The 17,145-nt window shown below is 37.6% G+C and overlaps 1 protein-coding gene across 3 annotated transcripts; it reads left to right on the top strand.

The window, feature by feature from the left end:
- The first annotated feature begins 38 nt into the window (after positions 1-38).
- Positions 39-16,917, top strand: LOC128841489 (retinol dehydrogenase 8-like). Of its 3 annotated transcripts, none has more exons than XM_054036527.1 (6): positions 39-233; positions 7,415-7,576; positions 8,887-9,066; positions 10,530-10,623; positions 12,369-12,552; positions 16,168-16,917. In XM_054036527.1, coding segments are annotated over exons 1-6 (855 nt in total). In that variant the 5' UTR covers positions 39-232; the 3' UTR covers positions 16,402-16,917. The 3 variants fall into 3 exon arrangements, with proteins under 3 accessions (XP_053892502.1, XP_053892501.1, XP_053892503.1); XM_054036526.1 differs by lacking the exon at positions 39-233 and adding an exon at positions 5,746-6,138; XM_054036528.1 differs by lacking the exons at positions 39-233; positions 7,415-7,576 and adding an exon at positions 7,777-7,991.
- The last annotated feature ends 228 nt before the right edge of the window (positions 16,918-17,145 follow it).

Here is a 17,145-nt window from a genome sequence, read left to right as displayed (position 1 = left end):
TATTGTGGTAGAAACTATTATAAAGCAACACCTATTAACGTTTCTAGGCCAGGCTGCAGGATGCAAGAAAGAGACTGTGGACATCAAACCTGCTGTAACTAGTTTACTTTAATGTTTGATCAGTTCCATAAGAGAGAGCTTATTTAAGAGAAAAACCTATAAGAGATATTACTGCAAGACCACCCTCAATACAAATGGATTTTGATCCGGAAAATTAAACAAGGAAGTTGAAAGTAAGATTCTGACTACAAATACTACTTTAATTAGCATACTTATCTATTTCAGGGACAAAGATTGTGAAGAAAGACTATCACACTCTGACAAGCAATAAACCATAAGTGGAATTGTTGCAACACAGCATAGCATTCAAAAAGGAAATTTTAATTTAGTAATGATGAACATAGTTAAATATATTTACATTGATTGTAAATCCCAACGCTCTTGTTTTTCCAATTTTAGTTTTAATATTATTGTTTTGAAATAATTTGTATAGTAACTTTTTGGGTTTTTTTTTTTTTTTTGTAAGTTTCCTTAAATTATAGGGATAAATTTGGGTGGTCCTTTGTGACTAGGATTTTTAAAATCAGAGTCCTTACTCTTTATATCTAAATTCTACCTAAAAGTGTTCCTGAGTCATTGCTTCATTCTCAGTTTTTGTTGAGAACATTTTATCTTTCGTGTAGTGCAAATGTACTGTTGCTGACAAAAGGGGCTTTTCTTCAAACTGTCAAATATAAGGCAATTTAGAATAAAGGTTGAACATAATATTGCGTCAAGACTTTAAACAAAATCTTGCTTGTCTCACTTCCACAAGTAAGCTCATTCATCTTTAGGGGAAGGAAACTCAAGGCCTCATCCAGCTCTTTTTGAAGTCCATGGACAAGTTTCCATGTGCTTCAGTGGAAGCAGAATTGTGTATTTAAGTTGTTTTATTTTAAATTGTAAATTAATACATGAAGTTATGTCATTTGGTTTTTGGCTTCTCAAAATCTGACTCAACTTAGCCCTTAAAAATGTCTTCACTATGCCCCAGTCTCTAAAGTTTAAAAAAACAAAACAAAACAAAAAAACAGATGTGTAAGGATCATATACAACAAATCCAGGAACTAGGTGGACTTAAGGGCATGAAGTCTGAATCCCCTATGCAATCCTGAATCTACACAGTTGAAATTCCAAAGCTTTAAAGTATTAAATCACTCAATGAATCATGCTAAAAATGTACTTGCTTGAAAAACGTATCAGCAGGGCCACCCAGAGAATTCAGGGGGCCTGGGGCAAAGCAATTTTGGGGGTCCCTTCCATAAAAAAGTTGCAATATTATAGAATACTGTTTTCTTGTGGGGGCCCCTGCCGGGTCTGGGGCAAATTGCCCCACTTGCCCCCCTCTTCCCCGGGCGGCCCTGTGCATCAGCAAAGCTATTAGCAATGAAAGTATTTCGGAAGAGCAGAAAATAATATAATGCTGTTAAGGATTAAGGCCCAAATGTGCATATTTAGAAATCATTAAGGGTGCATCTCAGCCAGTAAAACTAGCACTTGTATTTCAGCAATTGTGCAGAGGAAATTGCTATATAGACTCAGAGCTTAGGCATTTTTACAAGTGTCAGGAAAACCTGCTCCGCCAGTGCAACTACACATTGCTGGCAGCTCCTGAAATACATGTACAGATTTTGCTCACATAAACAAGGCCTAAATACACAAGGTACATGTTCCTACAGCTCCAAATAATGTTTAACTGGTTGTTTTGTCTGTTTGGAAAGATGTATGCACTGTAACAAAAGGACTTAGTTTACTTTTGGGAATAATTACATTTTACATTTTTTTAAATCAAGCCATTTGTTTCCCTACAGAATAACAATAAAATCTATTAGAACTGTCTTGGCCAATGTAATAACTGAAAAACAGTTCAAACGATTTAAACCATTTTTTCTCTAAACAAACCAGTAGGCCTCTAGGCTAATAATGTGTGTGCCAAGTTTCAGACAGATCTCCTTTAAAACAATAGAACTTTAAACATTTGACCTCTCAAACCAGGATTTCAGACGAAAGCTTAACCTGTCCTTAATTAGAGTTGCATTACCACATCATTGGAATTTCATCATCGTAGGTTGTATAAAGCCTAGCTTGCTCCCCTTACATGTGCTAAATATAAATGTGCATGAACAGCAGAAGCATTTTTGTCTAATAGCTGAATCAGCTAAATAAGTGTGAGCTGAAATTTTTTTATCTGACCATTTGGCTTGCCTAGTGAAGTCAGGATCAAACCTGATAGCCAAGGTTAAATTATAATTACATTTATCTCATTAATTTTAGATGTTGTCATATTGTGCTTTGTTTGAAAATCTAATTATTCTGCTTGTTACATTAGCAAATGTATTTTTATTGGTTTGGAAAGTAGGAAAAGCCTTTGTGCCAAACCATAATTTCACTTTATTAGGGATCTAAACAAGCCGTTTCTTTATATGCCTATATAAAATGGTTATTAACAATACTGGAACATTGAGTGCACTTTTCCAAACTGTATTAGATAAAATGGGATTATTGATTCTTGGAAAATATTCTTGTTCTGTGTATATTGTCATCCTGAATGCTATTTAGAAGTGTAACTGTTAGTATCACTTTATGTAGCTCTAAAGTTGCAAGAGACTCACTCAAACATTTCTTACTGAATTGTAATTTATCTATTTGTTAACCATGTATATTGACATATTGTTACATTAAGGGTGGACCCATACCAAATTCCCAGCTCTAACTGTCTCCAAATTTTGGAGGAATTCAGATCTAATCCAAACTTTTCAGCCAAACTGTGTGTGATCTTCTTTTCTTAGTCAAAGGTTTTGTTTTGGTAGAAAGATCTCAAGGCATCTGAGTTCTTTCAGCCTATTTAGTAAGCAAAACATAAAGGGCTCTTGCATCTGCGTGACTGTTAGAACTATTCTACTATAGCTCTAGTCTTGTAACCTCCTTTCCTCCCCCCCTTAGGATATCTCTTTATTTTCATTTCCTGTGGGTGTGGCTCTTCTCTTCTTTCACTGATGAGGATAGAGGGAAATTAATCAGAGAGTTACTTCCCCAATCTGATTCTGCTGCTGTTGGGGGACTATCACTCCCCTAATCAAGTACCCCAACAATTACTTGTGTTAGTCCTGGTGCATTGTGAACTCCCTTTCTTACAATTCCCTCTGAAATGGTGTCTTTATTTGCTTAATTGCTATTTATTCACTCCCTCTATTCACTTAATAGCTCTTTGAGTGGCCTCTACATATTTCCACTCATGGGATATGCTGGCCAGGTGTGGTTTAGACTGTGGAACTAGCAATTAAAATATCTAATGTGCCCCTCTCCTCACCATTTGTGAATGTTCTGAGGGCTAGGTTATAAAAAGAAAGTGTGGCACTCCAGCTGAGCTCCCTCCCTTCCATTCTATCCTGTCCAGTTGACAATTAGGAAAATGCTCCATGCATCAACCCAATCCTTCTCTTCAGTGCCTTTCAGACCAATACTTCAGTAGGTTTTAGATAGAGTTTTGGTACATTTTTAAAAAATCTTAGTGTACTCTCCCTTATTAGGCAGAAAAAAGGGCCAAATAATTTCTAAATGTGTTTAATTATATATCCACGAAGTTTATAATTTAGCACCAGTCTCTCTCCCTCAAGGGATTAGAGCCCATTCCACTACAGCCAAAACAGCATCTATGGATTTTTTAAAAAAACATGCCCCACTCATTGAAATATCTTACAGATTCAATTTTACAAATGCCAGTCTTACAAAAGACAGTGACACAAACTATTTTTCAAAGCAGAGATAAAAAAAATCATAATGAAAGTGATGTTGATGAAGAACAAGTCAACATCGCTTCACATTCCAATGCCTTCAGTGTATTGGAAATTGCTTTGCAGTGATTTGAAGGACAAGAAAGTGATGCAGTGCACCATATTGCAACTTATGCACCACATTTACTGTAATTTTGAGATGTTTAATTTTATGAACTTTTCCATTTTAAATTCCTCAATCCCTGATTAGTTTGTAAAACATGGCTATTACTATATGTAAGGCAGCAACCTTGGGTTCTATTCATACTTTCACTAGACATTATTCTCTAGACTTGGTATCCAAATCAAATGCTAGATTTGGCAGGGCAGTTCTGCGGTCTCTGTTTAATTAGGACTCCATATCCTTCCTTATGGGATAGTTTAGCAAACCGTAATCTCATGAGTGGGAATATGCAGAAGTCTCTCACTAGAGGAAGAAATGAAGGTTACTTGCCTGTAACTGGAACTCTTTAAGATTTGCTGTGCGTATTCACTTTCCCTACCCACCTTACCCTCTTCCTTGGAGTCCTAATTTCTAAATGGAACCTGACGGGGAGTGGTGGAAGGAACTGAGGTGGTTGGAGTTCTATGCCCCTTTTCATAACTTTGCACTTAGGATGTTTGCAAACATTGATGGGAGTAAGAAAGGGGGCAGAGGAGTGTTCCAACAATCATTGCTTAAGTTCCACTAAGCTGCATGCAGTCGGCACATCCCATCAGCGTGAATAGAGTCCATCTCAAACAACTCTGGTTATAGGTGAGTAATCTTTATATTTTAGTGAAAGACTAAAATTTATGACTATATGTGACTAAATTAAGCTTTTCTCCATATGAGTATCATGTTTTGTTATAAATTAATAGTAATATAAAAATTCATTAAAAAGGAAAGGTAAAAGCATTGGAGACTCTAATGGGGAAAGGAGGCAAACTGCAAATAACAAGGGAAAGCTGCAAAAATAGGGAAAAACAATAAAATGTTTTGGATGGGAGCGGAGGCAAGTGGAACATTGTGGAAACTCTGAAGAGTGTTCAGTCATCTTTCTGTCTCTCTCTTCAAAGCCACACTCCTTTTTCCATTTCACTTCTTCCAGATGTTCTATTAGGACAATAGTTCTCAAACTTCTGTACTGGCGACCCCTTTCACATAGCAAGACTCTGAGAGCGACCCCCCCCCCTTATAAATTAAAAACACTTTTTTATATATTTAACACCATTATAAATGCTGGATGCAAAGCAGGGTTTGGGGTAGAGGCTGATAGCTCGTGACCCCCCATGTAATAACCTTGTGACCCCCTGAGGGGTCCCAACCCCCAGTTTGAGAACCCCTGTATTAGGACTTTTAGTTGCAAACGTTCAATAATATGTAGTCAATTGGCACTGTGTGGTTAAATCCTTGTGTGCCTCTTTGAGGGACAAAATCTGACCCCACCACTGTGGCTGTGGAGAGATCTGATTATAATTTGGATAAGTGTTGTCCTGTTACACAAACGAACAAGGAGGCAGCCAGTACCCTGGCACAGGAGGCCTGAACAGCAGGGAGCTATGCTCCATGTGCACCCTTTGTACCCTAATGTGGAGGGCAGAGTACGGGTGGATAGTTTATCTGTGACGGCATGGATCACTAATCATCACTCTCTTGTGCATGATTGGTACTCTCCCATGGGGGCTGTGATAGAGGCAGCAGAGTATGACAGGAGGGAGATGGTGACTCCTCCCTCCCCTGATGTGCCTGGCCTAATTATTCAACTATTTAAAACTTTTTGGCACAAATGTTTTGCAAGATTTTTAAATGCATGTAATATTTCTGTTGATATACTGTACATTGATGAGCCATATCAGAGGCTGTTCAAGACAATCTTCCACCCTAAGCAAAATGTCAGTGTGCTGTCCCCTGTGCCACTCAAATTTGGCCCAGTTGCCCCTGCATCCTGACAGAGGGGTGGCCATGCCAAATCTACTGTCCTTGGCAGCTGCCTAGTTCTCCTGTACATAGAGTAGCCTCTGATCCAGATTATGTATCCATGCAGAAGCATCTGCTATTTATTAGTGTCCAGTTGGAGATTATCCCCCTAATTATACAGTGTCCAGGTGTGCATTTTGTTGGCTCAGTGAAGCTGTAGATAAAGCATAAAGGGCCAGTAATACTCAGCTGTAGCCATGATATTTAGGTGATTGTTCATCAGAGTGGCAAGACTTCCCACTATATCTGCTGCCATCCAGCTGAAAATAATGGCTCAGAAAACTGTACTCATCACAGGTTGCTCCTCAGGAATCGGACTGGCCTTGGCTGTAAAAATGGCCAGAGATGAACAGAAAAGATTTAAAGGTAATATTTCTGAAATTAAATATATCACAGTACTGCATCTTCCATGTTGTTAGTCACTTTCATTTTAGGGTGTGACAGAGTGGACTGTACTAAGTGCTGGGTGTCTCACCATCTGATGGATAGATTTTCATCAGTCTGTACCTGAATTCTGTTCAGCTTCTCTTCTCCATTCTTATTAATTCTCCCTTTCCTGACAGCAAGATATTATGCAATCAAATGTACTAATTTCTATGAACAGATGGTGATTCTGTGACTGTACTGAAATGAAATGTTTATCTGAAATTAACATAAATGTGGCAGTAGTATAAAAAGGGAAACTTTTTAAATTAAAGAAACAATGATGCATCTGCAGCACGCTAAATAAACATAGCTTTTTACAGGTTAGTCCTCACAGCTGCAGCTAGCTTTACTTGGCACTTAGCAAAGTCTTGGTGTAAATGCAATTGCTAATTTTAGGAGAAAAAACATTGTGTCTGGGAGCCCTTAATTAAATTAGCAATTTGTTTCTGAGAGGCAGGATTCAGTATTTCTTCCTTGCATTTACTCCCATGAGGGAGGAGAGGGAAAACTTGGTTCCACTGTCTGCCTTACAAAATGGAAATATTTGCTGCAATTGTGTGTAGCTGACTCAATGAATTTAGCAATTCAGATCAGGTTTACTCTCAGCAAGTGTCTTACTCACCAGGGAATGATTGTATGGATTTATGGAAGTTAGCGTAATTAGGCCACGGTAATATTAAAGCTGATCTATACGTTGATAAATATCTTGCAAAATCCAACAATTTTGCAGTCTGAGGAATCATTTGTTTCACTTCCAAGTAAAATGCTGGCTGCTTTTCTAAACACACTGGCTGTGATTTTCAAAAATGGGTGCCTAAAGATAGGCTTCTAACTCATTATTTAGGTGCCTAAATGTGGACTTAGGAGCCTAAATTTGGCACCCGTTATTGAAAATCTTGGGCTTAGTTTTTCTACCGTATCTTCCCTAACTGATATAGAAATAAAAACACGTAGCTATGAACATGGCTGTATAAATGGTTTATTTCTCCATTTGCTCTTTCCCAAAATCTGATTTAAGAAAGTTAGAAGCACTATAAAAAAAAATGAAATGCATACTCTCTGTTTTAGGTTATCAAGGCCCTATCTCCAAAATATCTAAGCACTAAAATATGGACTTAAAGGTTGTATGCACTGTAACTTGTGTCTGCTGTCATTCTCAAAGGAAAAGCTTTCTCTGAAGTTACATTTCTGGTTACTTATTTATGATTTTTTACAGTGTATGCTACCATGAGGAATCTGACCAGGAAAGACAAACTTGCAGAAGCTGCAGGCAGAACCTTGGGTAAAACCCTGGAAATTAAACAACTGGATGTCTGCAGTGAAGAGTCTATTAAAACATGCGTCAGTAGCATCCCTGACAGAAGGATTGATATCCTAGGCAAGTAATGAACACAAATGAAAGATGGCCGAAAAGTCAGGATACAAGATTTAATTTAAGGATCCTTTTAAATATTTCAGAGATGTTTCAGTAATATTCTTTCTAAAAATGTTTATGGATTTAAGTATAAATATATGAATAAAACCAATAATACTGCACACTTGTACAGTATAAAGTCTTCCATTCAAGGTTCTCAAGCCATTTTACAAATACTAATTAATTGAATTCAGGCACAAAGAGATCAAATGACTTCTACAAAATCACACAATGTCTGTGGCAAGGTTGAGAACAGAACTTGGATCTCCTGACTCTCCATCCTGCACTTGAGACCTAAGACCACCTCTACCCACTGAACACAATAGACCCCTATTTATTTACACTAACAATAGGCTGATGATCCTTTGTGAATTAGCAAGTAAGTGAATAAATAATTGAGACTAATGCATCATCAAATGCACATGGTTAATTTCTAATAAGTTATAGTTTCATTTTATTTGATACTTTACTAGTAAATTATCTGTAATATATTTTGTAAAAATAAATATAACATAATATGGCAACTAACTACACCCTCAGCTTTTAAATCTTGGCTAAGAGGAAGTAGAGCCTGCCTTTTTGGGGGAGATGATGGGGGAGCAGCAGAACAGCAAGGTGCAAATTAACATGATTTACTGCAAATTGCACTATGCTCCAATTTGACATTCTACTTCTTACTACGGAGTGCTCATATTATGGCATGACCATTCTGCATTTCTGAAACCACAAGCACTCAAATGGAATCTTCTCTTGACCACCACATAGTGGCAAAGTTCTCAACCGATGCCAGTTCATTTAAAAAAAAAACAAAAAAAAAACTGACATTATGAGGTGCTAAATACAAAGTAGACCAAAAATATCAAACAAACATACTAAGGCCTGATCAAATACCCAGTGAAGTAAACTGAGACTCGGTTTGACTTGATTGGGCCCCTAATTCTTAATACTGAATAAGCAAATATAGAGAAGTTTTTGCTCATTTTTTCCCCTTACCCTTTCCTGATTTAAAGAAAAAAAGTAAGGCATAAATCAGAAATAAACAAGAAAAACTTCAAAATAGCAGATATTTTAAAATGTATTAGAGTAAAAGCAAAGACATTCCATGTCAAATGTAATCTCAAGGTTTCAGTAAGAAGCTGAATAACTAATTGCTCTTGTGTGTTTTAATCCCTTATTCCAGTCACTCATTTTTATCACCATGTGTTTTCCAGTGAAAGTGCCAAGTTAATGTTTATTGCAGTTACTACTCACTACTGTGTTTTGCATCTGTACAGTTAGCAATGCTGGAATGGGGCTCATTGGACCTATTGAATGCCAGACCATAGATGAGATGAGAACTGTGATGGATACAAACTTCTTTGGATTGGTTCGACTCTTGAAGGAGATTTTACCTGATATGAAGAAGAGGAAGAGTGGACATATAGTTATAATAAGTAGTGTCATGGGAATACAAGGCAAAGTATTATTATGTACTAATTATTCATAATTTGAAGCTTGCATTTTTCTGAAGTGAAAAATGTAAGCAATCTAGTATATTAAGCTATTGTTTCCAGTTTACAAACATGAGCTTCAGTTCTACATTCTTACTCACGCTGAGTAATACATTGTCAGTACTCTCATTAATTTTAATGGGACAACTTGCAGAGTAAAGTACTACTGCTTGTGAGTAAGGCTGACAGATTTAGGACCATAACAACTATGTTTGAGTTTTCTGGAAAGTAGCATTTTGCTCTTTTCACAAAGTAAGTTCATAGGAAACTTGTCTCTGTGTCTCGCTTGAAGGGACTATGGAGGAAAGACCAACACATTTTAATACACTTTTTTATGCACAGATATTTTGTGAAACTAGCTTTATAAAAAGCTCTGCCTTAAAAAGGTTTAGTACATATGCAGTCTGTTAGTAATTCACATATTTGACACAGGAAAGTATTCCAAGCAGTATATACAAAGTTGGTCTTCCAACACTGCTCTCTCTCTCTGTCCCCTCCCCCCCCCCCCCCCCCAAAAAAAAAAAAAAAAACAGAACAAGAAGATGGAATCAACAGTTCCATACTGAAATACTCTCTGACTGTTTGATCAGTGGGTCCTTTCCCACTTCCATTGGAGTCCTCCAAATCCCAGACAGTCAAATCAGTATTTCCTTTCTGAAAGGCTTTCCCTCTTACTAGGTATCCTGGTGTTGCCACTAACCCCCAAGGGGGAGCCATCAAATGAACCTCACTTTAGAGCCAGATAATGTTGCTTTTAATTTGGTGCTCCACCCTACATAATCTTACTTGTATACGTAGTCTCAATAACTTTACTGGGCCTCTCACCTATGGATTATTCATGTGAGTGGGCAGTTGTAGTGTCAAGACCTTGGCTACTAAGAGTTGCTAATGAGCAACATGATGCTCACCATCCGTCTTAGAGGGTTGTATATTGCCTCCTCCGAGTCATCAAGAAGTTTAAAACCAAATCTTTTAAATCTTATATCTCTTAGATGCATTGCAACACAGCTGCCATGCCAAATGATAGATGGTATTACACATATAGATTGCTGTATTAGACCACAAAATATCTAACATAAATACCATGTGCGAGAGTCTCGGCCATGGCCAAGGAACAGCTCGAAGGCTGCTCTAACCTGCGCCAGTTGCCAATGGCACCTAGGGATCATAATAGCCAGGGTGCAAAGGAGACAATCACTGCTCAGCAGGTATTCCCCCCCCCCCCCAAAAAAAAAAAGGGTTGGTCACCCTAGTGCATTTAGTAGGAGTGTTTTTAACATCTTCATAACTTGAATTAGCCCAACATAAATCATGATGATTTTTTTTCATGCTCTCATAACCACAAACAGCTTATACGTTTTTTTAGGAAATATAAGCCACTCAAAAACTCTTAACATGATCTGTAACAATTTTGTTTTTGCCTTCAGGTATTTTGTTCAATGATGTTTATGCTGCATCTAAATTTGCTGTGGAAGGATTCTGTGAAAGTTTAGCCATACAAGCACTCAAGTTTAAACTTCAGTAAGTGTTGACCCAAAGGTGTGGGCTACATATCAGACTGTACTTTAAAATATATCTTGAGCTAGTAGTAGTAGTACAGCCATTATATTGCAGGCTACTGTGCCAGAGAAAGAGGATGAAGAATTTTTCCTCTTGAATTGAAGCTATACATTCACAAGAAGCCTCTGAAACCTTCTTATAGAAGTTCCCTTGCCCTCCCCACCAAAGTACTACAAATGTTTAAATTACAAAATAAACATGACCTACAGCATTCAGACTAGGAGTAAGTTTAGCTTTTGAAAAAATATGTATAGCTTTCATATACATCCCTGGAAATCTGGACTCTCATCTACAGTACTGTGGGGATGTGGTGTAATATGTGTACCTCAAAGAGAATGTGTTCTCTAATCTGTAGTACCCAGATACATTAGGGAAAATGATCAATAATGACTTTCATTATAATGATTATTGGAGACATTTATATAACAACATAGTGGTATGTAGCACTTTCAATAGTGAATAAAAACATGGGACTTGCAATGGAAATCAAGCAAAGCAAGACAGAAAGAGGAGATGCCTACAGTCTAAGTGAATAGAGCGTGAGCAGGAGGGATGCACAAAATAAGATTGTGAGGTAGTTTACATGGTAGTTCATAACTTTTGTATTTCATTACTTACAATTTAATTTTATTAGTTTTTAATGAGAATGTATTAGAGAATTACTGTATGTGTAAATAGATGGGCTCTGAGAAGGGGTTTAAAGGAGATAAGAAATGTTTGTGGCATAGAGGGTTAGAGGGCATTTGAGGCCTAGGAGGCAGCATGGAAGAAGGAAGAAGAAAAAGGTTGCATGGAGAAATGTGAAATTGGCTAGTGTCCAGTGATAACGTAAGCTGGGGCAGCACTGTGCAGAAGTTTTAATTTGAAGTTCTGTTTAAAAATCAGTAGTGTGGTATAGCCCTTAGGAATAAGGGGCAAAATACAGATATTCATTAACAGTCTAACCCAGCCACAGAACTGGCCAGAAATCTGCTATACAAAAACCTTGTTCAATAGATAACTACGGTTGTAAACAGGAAGGACTTGGCATACTTAAAACTTGAGAGTGGAGCTGGAGAAGGAACTGGTGCAGGGACCTTAAGTATTTCTAAGCTTTACTATTATGCACTTCTGGGCAAATCCTGCTCCTCAGTAGGTCCACCGAGCTCAACAGCAGCATAAGTCTGGGAAGCTGGACTTTCTGCCTAAGCATTTATACTGTACTTTGTGGGTACCACAGAATAAGAGTGCCTTCCAGAATTATATACACCCAAGAGGTAACCAAAGAGATCGCTTTCTTTTAAATACTTCTACTATTATTACTATTACTATTATTACTATGTAGGAGAGATGGCAAGGAGATCCATCTAGCACTTCGTCCAGAAGGCAGTGAGGTTTATAATAATTTAAGTCTTGTTGCAGAGATCCACAGCTGTGAGCCAGCAGCTGAGAGGGCTTTGTCTCCTGCTTCCACTTGTCATAGACTGATAATTCCATTGCTCCTCAGCAGTGCAGCCAGTGTTCTTCTCCCACGGAAACCCCCAGTGCCTGTCTGAGATACTCAGGGCAAGAGCTGTGGTATGGATCTCCCCCTTAACATTTTTTAAATAGTAAATTCTTTAATAAGTGCTCATTTATTTGCAGCCACTCACTACCTATATAAAGGATAGCGTTACACATTTCCCATATAGGAGGACAGATCACCAATGTTATTGTTCTTGTAACAGGCTAAGTCTGATTGAGCCAGGCCCAGTGATCACAGAATTTGAAAAAAAGGTGTTTGAAGATGGAATGAAAATGGATCTTTCGGCTGCTGATGAAGAAACTGCTGACATGTTTACTAATATTTACCTTAAAAATTACAAACAGATTTTCCAAAGCCTGGGACAGAGTGCAGAGGACATAGCAGAGGTAATTAGTCAAATTATTTTGTGCAGTCTTAGAATGATCTGTTTGGTTGTCGACCCACTAGACTTCATTAAGCACAACCTCAAGAAATTACTGGATCTAGAATTTAGAAAGAACATGAAGTTCTCCCAGTTTTAAAAGGCAACTGTGACTTTTAATCTGTAATACCATTGAGTGGATAGTTGCAATGTGATCTAACTACCCAGTGAAGTCAGAATGACACTAATGTGCATGGTCACCAGAAATCTAGATGGGTTACTACCATTGTTTATGGCCCCTCTCTTGCTCAGATTCCACTAGTGCAAACCCCTACACCCATGTGAAGTCCAGCAGACGATCCCAGGAACCAACAACAGAAATGCACCAGCAGGTCACAGCAGAACATAGCTGGAGGCAATCTCTGATATTTGAGGGTTTATAGACCACAACCAACACCATGAACTGCTTCTAGAAGCAAATAGGTAGACAACCTAGAGTACGGAACATCAGTCTTATAGACTTACATCTCAAATTTAAGCTGTTGCATTGTGCCAGCTGACATGCTCTTCAAAAGTAGGCCAGAGTAATACTCTAGGGTAAATGAATGCTTGAGGTTACAAAGGCCTGAATGACTGTGGAGAGGTGGAAATACAGGAAAGTTTGCAGCCTTCAGATCAACCCTAAGTTAAAAATGTGTGTGTGTGATTGAGGGCATCTTGGAATCTAAGAGCAGAAATGGATTCTAAATGTTTACGAGCAGCATTAGTGAAGGTCAGACACACAGTCCACCTCCAATATACGAAATACTAGCTAAGGCCCTGATCCTGCAACTGGTTTTGTGCACACAGATTTGTATGCATTTACACAGCCATATTCACTTCAATAAGACTCTGCCTTGGCATAAGGATCAGCCTGTGCGGGATCTGGAAACCTACATGGAGTCCCAGTGATTTTGTTTGTGTCTTACCATAGACCTATAGGGTGTGATTCTTAACACCCTCAGCATTGACATAGCACTGCTCCCACTGAAGTTAGAGAGCTTTACCGCTGACTTCAATGGGAGCAAAGTTAGGCCAACACTGAGCACTTTTGAAAATCCCACACAATATATTTTTTTAATTTGTATTTGATTTAAATTCAGGTTCCTGAATTTAATGTTGTTTGTAAACTGGTAAATATGAAACCTCCTGATTCACACATTTGATACCATATCTGTGAATTCAGACTTGTTCTGTATTTAATATTTTATTTTTAATAATTCCACATTTAATCACTTTCTGAATGATAAAGCACTTTAGTAGCTTTTATTTACAACAATATACAGTTGGAAAACTTAGATGCATGCAATTAATTCTTCCAGATAAGTGAGTGCAGCTAGAACTTTACAAATTTAAAATTTTTATTAAGATGTTAAAAAAAAAAATATTGAACAGAGTTTGAGCATAGAAGTTTCTGGTTATCAGGGAATAATGTACAGATTATCAAGGGTGCAAAGCTTGGTTTAAGATCAGGTGGCATAAGGAATACATAATCTGCAATATCCCTGATTGGGGGTAAAAGGTTGATGGGTCAAAGTACAGGCATTGAGTGGCATACCAGGATATGTGTGGTACTCCAACTGAAACTGAGGTAACTCGCTCTTTGCCTGCCAAGTTGAAAATATATCTCTGTCTTCAGCTTCCTAGACAAACACTTGTAGTTTGAACAAACAACAAATCAGCAGAGACCCTTCCTTTAGACTGAGTTCTTCTAAGCAAGAGCTTCTAACTCAGAATCAGACTCCTGCCCTCACTTCAACCTGCATAATATGTCTTCATTGCAGAATTTACCCAGTGGATCAACATGCAAGTTTGCCTAGCTTGGGTGTGAATGGCCATGCTGCAAAGCCACTCTTGAGTTGAGTTAGTGTTGTACTCACCCACTTGAGATGCTAAAACTTCTGGGATTATATCCCATGGTTCTTAGCACTGCAGTACACTAAGCCAGTCTGAATTGTGGGAAAAATTGTCTGTCCTTTTGGGCGCACACAGGGAATTGTGCGAAAACACTGGATATTTATCAGCACTTGAGGGGTTCAGTGTGTGTCCTCACTGCAAAGTGGGCAGTTTACCAGCCTGAGTGAAAGTACTACTCTGGCTTTAGTGTATAGCCCCAGATGAGCTAGGTAGCTTGGGTGCAAAGCACAACCAAACTTGGGTCAGAGGGGTGCGTGTGTGAGAGAGAGAGAGATGGGATGGGGCAAAACCCAAGCAAGAGCCCAAGATAACTCTGCAGTGAAGATGCTCCCTGGATCTCACCCTGCACTTTCTCTGCTTCACCCATGCTTATCTGATCACCTCCTTTCTCTCCTTTGCCTACATCTAATTTCATGTCCTCTTTCTTACCACCTCCATACATTCTCAACTAATGTTTGAGAAGTTTCTCCTTGACCCTCAAAAATATCCTGAAAACCTGCTCCATGAGGTGCTCCTGCTTTAGTCACCACTTGCTTACTCTACTTTTCTTTTGTTTTTAGACTCCTAAGGTCTTTGAGACAGGAACTTGTCATTTGTTCAGCATGCATTGCATATCATACAACACTATGTATAGGTTTAAAGAACGCAGACACACAAGCCTTTGGGCATGAGCACAGAACTGCTAACCAGCAGTGATCACTGGAGTCACAAACCCCTTACATATAGAACCCTATTCAAAGCTATCAAAGAGATGGAAAGGAATAAAGGTAGGAGACCCAAGTTCAGTGCTGCAGTAGATTAGAGCCAGCTAGCAATTTTTTTTTTTTTTTTTACTGTTTTGCAACAAATTGGGAATTAGTATTAGAGCCTTTTTTGGTAGTTTACATAGTAGTTTTTAGCTTTAGTCAAGAAACCACTCTGTGCTGAAGTTCCCTCAATACACATTTGGAATAAAAAAGAAAAACCAAAATGCTTAACCCTTGGAGCCCCACTGAAGTTCATGTGTTTTATAATACCAAACTGGAGACATTTGTCCCAGAATTTAATTATTATGATGCTTTTTAAAGAATAAAAGGGTCAAGCAAACATACTGATCACCTCCATGCTGCCTGCCCAATACTTCCAAGACAGGAAATGATTGTACTCAGAAATAGGACTGATGTTGGCACTAGATGCAGTATTAGTATTAAAGATGCTCTGAAAATGTCACTGATACATGTCGGTATAGCTCAAAAGCTTGTACCTTCCACCAACAGAAGTTGGTTTAATAAAAGATACCATCTTACCTACCTTGTTTTATTGCTGCACATAGCAAGTTTTAGAGAGAAATCCCTGTGGGTGTAAAAAAACAGATTTCTGGTTTTCTAATCACATATTTCATCACTGATCTCAAATTCAAATGTTCTAAATAGTAAATATATTCCTTTTGTTTAATATAAACTTCCACTATATTTTCTGATAAAGTTGAAAAATAAAATTATGTTGATTAACGTCAAAGAGAAACATGTTTTTTGAGGTTTCTAAATTATCCTAAGAAAATCTTAATGGATTAACTGCCTGATTAAAATGTGATAACATTTCCTAAAGGATTTTACAAAGCTGTCTTTGCTCAGTCATTCTGTTTGTTGATTCTTGCATTTGGATAAATGATGTTCTCTAAAGATCCCATTTCTCATTCTAACAGCATACAGTAAAGATAATTCTTGCAGAAAATCCACCTTTTCGCCATCAGACCAACACCCTGTATACACCAATGACAACCTTGAAATATGCAGATCCAAATGGAGATTTACCTATTGATACCTTCTACAAAATGGTTTTTCAGCATGATAAAATCTTCAGTGCAAGTCTTAACTTCATCAAACTGCTAAGGTGGAGAAGCAGAAAAAGCTTTGATTTGGGAAACCCTTCACAATGAATATATGTATGCTATTGTGTGCATTTGGATCACTGGTTCTAGTCACTGCTGATATACTGTTTTGAAAAATAGCTTTGCAATATAATTGATTACAAAAAGACATTCAAAATGTTTGGTTAGTGAGCTTAATTGAGGTATTAATGTTGATTAACTTCTATTTTGAACTTCAAGTTTCCAATGCTTTGAAAGTAAAATGTTTGACCTTACGTCAGTTATTGTCAGTAATCTTGGCTGTATATTCTATTTCCAGAGTTGTTCCTGGTAGAAATTTATGACCACTATTTTTCTGAACATCAACAAACCAATTATCAAACAGTCCCTTCAGCATTTATTAGAATTAAAAAGAAAAGAGATTGAGATTAGTACTCTGTGTATATCTTATTTGTAGAAAAACCTGATTTGTTAGTATTGTAAAACATATTGAATTGCTTTGCTAATGTTCTAGTGATTTTTAAATCACTTAACACCTTGTTCTATAGATCTATACTTCTATTTAAAAGGATAAGAATAAACTACTTGTTAGAAACCTAAGAAGTGCAAGCATTTTTATAGTTTTAAAATGTATTGAAGATGCCTAAAATATGGACATTCATATTACAGTCAACTTCTATGATAGTGGTGAATGGCTTATGATTATTTCTGTGGTTTCTTAGGGAACACAAATTAATACAATCAAAATTTTCAAACCTGAGGGCCTAACGCTAGGCTCCTAAATCCATATTTAGACATCTGGATAGAAGTGAT

This window comes from Malaclemys terrapin, chromosome 8 (assembly GCF_027887155.1).
Source record: "Malaclemys terrapin pileata isolate rMalTer1 chromosome 8, rMalTer1.hap1, whole genome shotgun sequence".
In the NCBI taxonomy this organism is placed as follows: domain Eukaryota; kingdom Metazoa; phylum Chordata; order Testudines; family Emydidae; genus Malaclemys; species Malaclemys terrapin.
This window is presented reverse-complemented; position numbering and strand designations above follow the sequence as displayed.

Excerpts from the sequence above, each read along its gene's own strand:
- LOC128841489 (XM_054036526.1), top strand. The coding sequence starts at position 6,042 with ATGGCTCAGAAAACTGTACTCATCACAGGTTGCTCCTCAGGAATCGGA. Across the intron at positions 9,067-10,529 it reads TAGTGTCATGGGAATACAAG|GTATTTTGTTCAATGATGTT; the intron begins GCAAAGTATTAT and ends TTTTGCCTTCAG. Across the intron at positions 10,624-12,368 it reads GCACTCAAGTTTAAACTTCA|GCTAAGTCTGATTGAGCCAG; the intron begins GTAAGTGTTGAC and ends TTCTTGTAACAG.